The sequence below is a fragment of the Diabrotica virgifera genome, chromosome 2 (genome assembly GCF_917563875.1).
Source record: "Diabrotica virgifera virgifera chromosome 2, PGI_DIABVI_V3a".
Classification (NCBI taxonomy): Eukaryota; Metazoa; Arthropoda; class Insecta; order Coleoptera; family Chrysomelidae; genus Diabrotica; species Diabrotica virgifera.
Genome location: NC_065444.1, coordinates 61,905,959 through 61,915,366, shown reverse-complemented (window position 1 = coordinate 61,915,366; position 9,408 = coordinate 61,905,959). Strand labels below are relative to the sequence as shown.

The window sequence follows — 9,408 nt, the reverse complement described above, 5'->3', positions numbered from 1 at the left end:
GAAAATACCCTTTCGAGCCATGTAATACTCATATCATCTCTTTTGTATCTGGAATATTGTATGCGCCACTCATTTTTACGGCGTTTAACGGTTTTTATTCTTGTTTCTTTGACACTGCCAAATTTTTAGTTTTTTTAATTTAGCTTAATTGCCTCGACAACTAAGGTCTATGGCATGGTACGGTCGATTTCGCAGTCAGATGGAAGGTGTAATGTATTGTATTGAGTAAATGTCTTGTTACATAGTAAAGTCGACTTAATTGTCTTTACAAAGAGACGCTAATTGTCTTCAAATGTCTGCGGTTCCTCCGCTGAAAATTTATATTAGGGTCTAACCTAATGATTTCATAGATTTTAAGCAAACAATAATTTATATTATTATTTATTTAAATTTAAAGAACAGTCAAACATGTTACATTATAACAATTATTAATATGCGTGTCCACCGTACGTATGGTGAGACTCATGTTGGTGCTCTTGCTCATGACCATGAGGACCGTATGCACCGGGATGTTGACCACCATGGTGTGAACCATGTTCGCCGTGTTGCTCATGACCATGAGAACCGTACGTATAATCTTGGTGACCACCGTGGTGAGAACCATGTTCGCCGTGTTCCTCATGACCATGAGAACCGTGCGTATAATCTTGGTGACCACCATGGTGAGGACCATATCCGCCGTGTTCCTCATGGCCATGGGAGCCGTGGGGATGGTCAGGAACATGAGGAACTGGTTGGACATGTTTATCCTGATGCCCATAAGTTCCGTATGGGCTAGCATTTATTGCTGCAATAAGGAAGCAAACTAAAACCTAAAAAAAAATAATTTTATTAAATAATAGAATTGCCAAATTAAACCGAAATATGCAGTTAATTAATAATAAAGTGAAACAATACAAAACTAGATAAAAAAATTATAAATACCCACTAGGTTAATATAAAATTTTTTGTTTATATCAGCAAGAGTTTTAACACAAACAAAAAATCTGGAAATTGATAATCTTAGTAAAACTTATAATTACTTTCTTTTTTATTTGAAAATTTGTCAGATTTTTCTAATCTACCTCACTTTTTGATTTTTTATTAAATTTTTAACAGAAGTAAATATTATTACATACTAACATTTAAAATTAGCTGCTTTGCTTTCTGATGACAAATATTTCTTTATTTTTTATTATCATAGATTTCCTCAATTCCTTGCAGACACCTATACGCTATAACCATAGTTACATTTAATATTGGTGAGCCATGTATTTATAATATAAAAAAAGATTAAAATGTCAATCAAATTTACTCGTAGATCATTATTTCAAAATTATCTAGTTTTTAAATTATTGTTTTTAAATGCTGTTTTGTGAAGAACGTACAACAGCTAGGCTAGCGGCACACCCCTAATTTGAGGCTTAGAAATCGAAAAAGCGACCATGATAGGTGAATAGAAAATTTTGGTCATTCTTTAGGTCGCTAAATCCAAATGATGTTTATTTTTATCTAGAATTGGTGAAACATGTTAAAAAATAAAATTTTATGCAAAAATGCGAAAAAACAATTTTGATGATTTTTCAATTTTAACTCGCTGTATCTTTGGTCCCTGTAAATATTTCCTTTTGAAAATTTTATTTTGTCATCTTTGAAAAATTTAGATAACAATGCGATTTATCCGAGATGTTTAAAAAATTAAATGAGAAGTTGTTAATTTTTAAACAATTTGTCGTCAGATTTTGTCAGTTTCATGTTTATTTAAAAACTTTGGGTGACAAAATGTTAAGTTTATAATTTTAATCACCACTGCATTAAAACATAAGTCATGAAGAAGTTTTTTGGAAAATTTCAAGTCAAAATATGCAATAGGAAAAAAGTTATGTGACTTTATAGACGAGTGGCACTCCCCTAAAAATACTTATTTCTCGAGATACTGACCACGGTGTAGTGAATGGCTAATTTTGATCATACTTCATGTTTTTGATAGTGCTGAAAACGAAAATGAGGTTCTTGCACCATTTTTTTTCCTATAAAACATTTTTTTCTTTGTACTTTATATTTTAACATAAACTTAATTAAAAAGCTAAATTTCAAATTTTGTCACTCAACTTTTGCGATTAAACTTTGCAATTCCGAAATCTGCACCTTTTACTTTTAACAATTCATAACTTTTATTGTAATAAGACAGATATATTGAAACAGGTCCCATTATCTTCAGAAAGGGTAGAAATATATATTATAAAAATTTCAGGAAAAAATATTAAAATGGAACAGATTTGTAGCGACTTAAACGCAAAAATGTAATTTAATTTTTGTTTATTTTTAGGAAAAAATTGCGATTTTGACAATGTTCTTTCACGTAAAATTCAAAATAAAACTAATTTTCGTTTTCAGCACCATCAAAAATATAGAGTATGATCAAAATTAGCCATTCACCACACCGTGGTCAATATCTCGAGAAATAAGCCTTTTTTGGGGGTGTGCCGCTCATATTATAAAATCACATAACTTTTTTCCTATTGCATATTTTAACTTAAAATTTTCCAGAAAACTTCTTCATGAAATATATTTTATTACTGTGGTGTTGAAAATTTTAAACTAAAAAGTTTGTCACTCAACTTTTTTAAGTATATGAAACTAACGAAATCTGACGACAAAATGTTCAGAAATTAATGACTCCTCTATCAATGTATTTATACATTTTTGACAAATCTCATTGTTATTTAAATACTTCAAGGATGACACAGTTAAATTTTCAAAAGGAAATATTTACAGTGGCCAAGATACAACGAGGTAAAGTTGAAAAATCATCAAAATTGATTTTTCGCATTTTTGTATAAAATTTGATTTTTGGACATGTTCCACCAACTCTACATAAAAATAAACTTCATAATTGGATTCAGCGACCTCCAAAACATAAAGAATCACCAAAATTGGTCATTCAGCTTCAAGTTGATTTTCGTGGTCGGTATAAAGTAATTTTAGGGGTTGCTGCCACTCGCCTAAGCCGTTTATGATTAATCATTTTAATGTCCGACTGGTATATTATTTGACAAATAATGGCATGATTTCAAAGTCAGTTAAGTATGATTTAACGCCCTAGAGCGTTATTTTAAAAAATAACGCCCAATGGCATTAAATTTATATAACTAGTTAAATACTGTCAAGTTGACAAATAACAACGTAAGTAAAACTATGGTTACCAAAATTACGTTACGGCTATTGCTGGTAAATGTACTTATTTGAAAACTAATTAATTCAAAATTTATTCAAGTTTTGGCATATAAAGAATAATTTAGTCGGACATTAAACGTTGAAGGCACCACAAGTATTATAGATAATAACGCTTTCGGTCAACGTATATTTCTCGGGCCAAAGGCCCTCGGTATATACACCATTAACCTCAAGCGTTATTATCCTTATAATACCCTTGGTACCTTAATAACTAGGGAGCGGATTTTATGCTAAATGCATATTGCATGCATATTTCGCATATTTGAGAACTTTACTAAATTTTGCATATTTTTAAAAGAACATCCATATTTTGTGCCTATTTAAAAACATTTAAGTCCAAAAAAAATTAAATTTTTTAATTCGACACAAAATATTTTCTCTCGCAGGCTGTTCTATTAATTCGAGAACTACCTGAAGAGAGACGGCTCATTCACTGCCTTTTCAATTTTTCTTAGAAAATACCTACCCGATCTTTACACAAAGTATGTATGTACTTATAGTGCTTATAGTACGCCGTTATAAAATTATTGTAGGATGTTAAAATGATGAAGGATGGTTTACCGGGAAATCCGAATTTTATTTACTTTTATTATATTTAGTACAATAGGTACCTATAATTCTGGTGATTCTTTTAAATCCCCTATTGTTAAGAGAATTTACACCTTTAACCATAGCTTTACGATTTTCTAACGGAAATTGAAGTATTCATGCTTTAAATCAGATCAGATCCCGTCCTTAAACGGCTTTAAAACTTTGGAGGACATATGCGAAATTTTTAATGAATATTTTGAAATTGATTTTGGTGCAGAATTTTCGGCTTTAACAAGTTATTTTAAATACGCCCCAATTACTTCTGTTGATGTTGAAAGAAGTTTTTCAAGTTATAAAAATATTTTATCATATCAAAGGAAATGTTTCCTCGTAAAAAATTTGGAAAACACATAACATTGTAGTGAATAATGGAAGATTTATATATAGTGATATTGTTATTATATTTTTAAATAGGTAACTATTGGTATCAGTTTTTGTAAAAAATGTGAATAAATTGCATTTGTAAAAAATAATGATTTTATTTGAAAGATAATAAATAAGATTGCCGCCCCCCTATAAAAGGACCCCCTAGAATAAAATAGAACAGAAAATTTGTGGTTTCTCGAAATGCGCATTTTTTGAATTTTTGTGCATATCTTGCGCATATTTCGTAATTTTTTACTGCATATATATGCGCATATTTCATCAAAATTGATCGCATATAAATCCGCTCCCTATTAATAACTATAAATTTATGTACCTATATTAATCAACATTTTTTTAATCTAAATGCTGATAAGTTAGTTATTCATGACTTTTTGTTCATTCACACATAGGTATTTTATTTTTGTTTTGTTTTGTTACATTGTAGCATTTCTTGAAAAAAGAAATAAACGTTTCCCAAAGCTTGAATATTCAGATAATAGTGTACTTTAAAGCCCCAGCTTGACTTCAATACCCAAACAATTAGTGAAATTTAGTGCAATTTTAGTGTCAACGTAGCTTCCTTTGCACTAAAAATATGCCAACACTAATGAGGTAGTAAATAAGGGACACAATAATAAAAACAACACAACAATAACAATATAAAGATCAGAACTTTTCAAGGCTCTAAATTTTAAAGTCGGTTTTAAGCGTTAAAATAAAAGAAAATGTGTAATTTTTACTACAAGTCATTGTGGTGTATTTCCATGTTTAAAAAAATTAAGTAAAATTATTGGGCTCAAAAATAATACGAATTACACCAAAATCATATACAGAGATAATTCAGAAATATCAGTAGGAAGACAATGACTAAAAAATAAAGAAAAAATTATAGTTCCTGTACAACTTATAACTCTTAATACAACTAATTTAAAGAAATAAATAAAATATAAAATAAAAGAAATAGCAAGAATAAGCAACTTTGGATTTTTAATCAACTAATCCTGTCTACGGAGTCCAATTTTAACAAAGGAAATAAATTTAATATTTTTATTGGGAACAAGCCACAGTTTTACTTTAAAATAAGTTTACTAATCTTTATTTATTCGTATATTGAGAACGATTTCCAAAGTAGAAATTAAAACGAAAAATAAACTTATTTTAGGATAAAAATCTGGTTTATTTCTAATAAAAAAAGTAAATTACATTAACAGAAGAAGATAACTTCAAAATATTATTAAGAGTTATGCTAATAGCCGTAAGTGGTTGAAGTAAAATAAGTAAAAAAACTATATTAAGTAATCGTTATGGAGCTAGATTTATTAAATTTTTTTGTAAATTAGAAACCTTATATGAGAAATTGGAGCATTGTCAAAATTCGATTAAATTTTTACGAAAATGTAGAACATACCAAAAGGCTTGAAGATTACAAAAAATCCTACACAGGGCCAGTTTATCCATATTCCGAGAAAGGCTACAATTTCATAGTTTCATAGATTAAATTTATTTATTTTTGTTTTCACATTCTTCAGAACCGCTGCAGACATCGTAAAATGGGCCACGACAATCGCCAATGTCTTTAAAGGATGAAGCACATGAAGAAGATGATAAGACATACAGATAAATGAAGAGTTATTCCCAAATAACTCTGCGAGATAAAATCAAAAACGAAGAGATCAGGAGAAGAAAAATGGTAACTGACGTCATCGAATAGATGTGAGCGGTGCAGGATAGACAGGGTTGGAAACAAGTGGACGAGGCCTATGTTCAGCAGTGGACTCTTGAGACTGGATGATGACGACAGATAATTGCAATTGATTAAAAACGATAAAACGTATAAAAAACTGCTTAAATAAAAAAGAAATAACAAGGAAAACCAAAATGATAATATTTAAAACAATTTACGTACCTATCATTACATTTGGAGCAGAGAATTGGGTATTGAACGACAAACAAGAAAAGAGATTGCAAGCCGCGGAAATGAGGTATTTAAAAAAAGTCGTGGGAGCTAGGAGAACCGATAAACGACGTAGCGAAGATATTAGAAGAGAATTAAAAGTAAAATCATTAAAGGAAACAATTCATGAAAAGAAATTAAAATGGACTGGGAACTTATTTAGAATAAACGATGGCAGACAGGTTAAGATGACATGGGAAGCGAGGCCGTTAGGGAAAAACAGGAGAGGCCGACCAAGGAAAACATGGAATACCAGTGTGATGGAAATATTGCAGAATAGAGTAAAATCGTGGCAGGAAGCCAAAGAATTAGCTAGGGACCGAAAAGTGGCATACGTTTGCAGAGAATAACGAGTAAAGAAGACACCTCGACACCTTACGATATACCTAATAGGATCATCGATTATGTATGCAAAAACGATTAGCAAATTAAATTCAAATAAATCTACTTACAGCTACTTTATACATTTTGTCTTCTTACTTAACTAGCTACTTTATCAATTTAAAATACCCAAACTCAGAATACCTGCTACTTAAAATAATCTCTTCTATTTATATGCGTGTGTGCCTCATCCAAGTTGTTTTTCAATTAGCAGCTAATAAATCTGGGGAGTCTCGAATTACCATATTTAGATGATAAAATTTATTATTGATAATCTGCAAGTTTTGCTATCCCCATAAAAAAAGCAAATAAAAATATAAATAGGTCCTAACTTGTTATAAAATCGTAGACAAATATTTTATAATGGAACCTTGAATATTTAAATTTTTATTGAATGTAATATGGAAAATGTATACTTACGGTGTGGATAAGAATAACATGATTTTTTAAATAAAACTAAGAACCATAATCTCTAATTTTGTTTATAGTCCATGTTGTGAGACGAATTCCGAATGCAAAAATTTCTGGTTCGGTTTCTTTGCAGATTCCTGCTCAAAAATGTCCCCTTTAAACAAATCGGAAGGGTGCCGGGCGAAATTTTTTCTAAACAATTTTTTTAACAAATTGAAAATATTAGGTACCTTTTTTGTTCCAGAAAATATTTTTTTAGATTTTTTGGGCCATTTTAAATAAAAAAGGTCTAGTAATTTCTCTCAAAAGTTGATTTTTTTATTTGGCTTAATGCCTCGACAACTAATGGCCATTGGCACAAAAGTTGATAGTCTTCGAGTTATAAGTGATTTAAAATCTGAAATAAGCCAAAAAGCGCATTTTCAAGACTTAAAAAGTCATATATAAATTATTATTTTTGAGTCTGCCAAGTACCGAAATTGAATTTTAAATAATTTCAAATTGAATTTGTTTTTTAACTGTTAGTTATGTGCGTCCACTCGACTTACAATATAAGCCGTCGCTGTATTTGTTGCGTCTTTTTAGAATTTATGCATTTCTATTATACAGAGAGAGTCTGTAATTTGGAATAAATTCAATAACTCAAATACTAATTGTTTTTTTGAAAAATGCTCAGACCCGTCAATTAGTATTTCAAATTGTCCTTTTTGACATACAATAATAATGTATACAGGGTGTCCCAATTTAGAGATATGACGTCATCGTTGATTTTCTTAAATGACAACACTGTCATTTTGATAGCTATTTTGATAGGGTGTGTAAAGTTATATACAACTTCAAAATATCAAATTTTTATGTTCTACCATTTACAAGATAATATAAAATAACAAAGTTATGTCTGTAATTTGGAATAAGTTCAATAATTAAAATGGTAATCGATTTTTTGAAAACTGCTTAGACCCCTCGATTAGTATTTCAAATTGACATTTTTGACATACAATAATAATGGATACAGGGTGTCCCAATTTAGAGATATGACGTCATCGTTGATTTTCTTAAATGGCAACACTGTCATTTTGATAGCTATTTTGATAGGTTGTGTAAAGTTATACACAACTGCAAATTTTTATTCCCTACCATTTACAAGATAATAAAAAATAACAAAGTTATGAAAAACAAGTAATCAAATAATAATTGAATTTAAATATTTCAATTAAGCAAATGCTCATAACGTTGCTCATTGACAATTTGACAATAATTGAGGGCAACATTATGAGTATTTGCTTAATTGAAATAATTAAATTCAATTATTATTTGATTACTTGTTTTTCATAACTTTGTTATTATCTTGTAAATGATAGGGAATAAAAATGCAGTTGTGTATAACTTTACACACACTATCAAAATATCTATCAAAATGACAGTGTTGCCATTTAATAAAATCAATGATAACGTCATATCTCTAAATTGGGACACTCTGTATACATTATTATTGTATGTGAAAGGGGACAATTTGAAATAATAATCGACGGGTCTGAGCATTTTTCAAAAAAACAAGTATTTGAGATGTTTAATTTATTCCAAATTACAGACTCTCTCTGTATGTACCTATGCGAAAAATTCCCGACAAATACTTGACTTAATTTAATTAAAATTTTATAATTTAATATAATCCGTTTACAACAATTATTGATGGAGTACTTATAAACTTACGAGCATAGAAATTGACCCACTTAAACATTTGGTCATTTTTGTTGTCTCATATTTCCTAAACCTGTTGGCCGATTTAAGTGATTTTTTTAATATGTTATAGCCTGATTCTTTAACAATACTACTGTAATAATATTGTTGTGAAACAGGTAAATTTTCATTGTATACCTGGTGTAATAATCAAACTGTCTTTTTTTTTCAAAGTTCGCATCACCCTGTGGAATATTCTAGCATTTATAAAATACTGAAATTAAAACCCAACTATAGACTCGTTTATGTTGGATAATAAAAAAGTTATGTACTTTACTTACTTCCCTCGACTATGCGTCGGGCAGTAAACTTCATTCTCGGGAGGAAAAGTAGCACTTTCCTCCCTTGTTATACAAATAGCTTTTTCCACCTACCTCTACCGAAAGTATACTTTTCCTGACTTGATTGTAGGGAGCAAAGTCGTACTTTTACTCCCTAGGGAGGAAAAGTAAAAGTGACGTCATTGTATGTCATTGATGAAATAACATATTGACGCCCTATACAATATTCTATTATCTATTACGTAAGTATCTATAAATTTTACCGTTTATTTATAGAACATCCTATAGTTTGCAAAATGGTAAAAAACAGTAAATTGTTGTTTTGATTAAACAATGTTTACATTAATAATTTGACTTATATTTGACAGTTGAAAATTGTAATGTACCTACTTGTTAATTTTGGTTCTCTAATAAATTTTGTTAATTATTTACATAAATAAATTATTTAAAAATGGAAAAATTGCTTGT

General features: G+C 29.6%; 1 protein-coding gene across 1 annotated transcript; it reads right to left on the bottom strand.

Annotated features, from left to right (window-relative positions):
- Positions 1-365: 365 nt before the first annotated feature.
- LOC114329301 (tenecin-3) lies at positions 366-6,723 on the bottom strand. The gene is made up of 2 exons (XM_028278347.2): positions 6,580-6,723; positions 366-812 (listed from the first exon to the last, which is right to left on the bottom strand). Exons 1-2 carry the CDS (start codon positions 6,592-6,594, stop codon positions 429-431), a joined length of 399 nt encoding a protein of 132 aa, XP_028134148.1. The 5' UTR covers positions 6,595-6,723; the 3' UTR covers positions 366-428.
- Between the last annotated feature and the right edge of the window lie 2,685 nt (positions 6,724-9,408).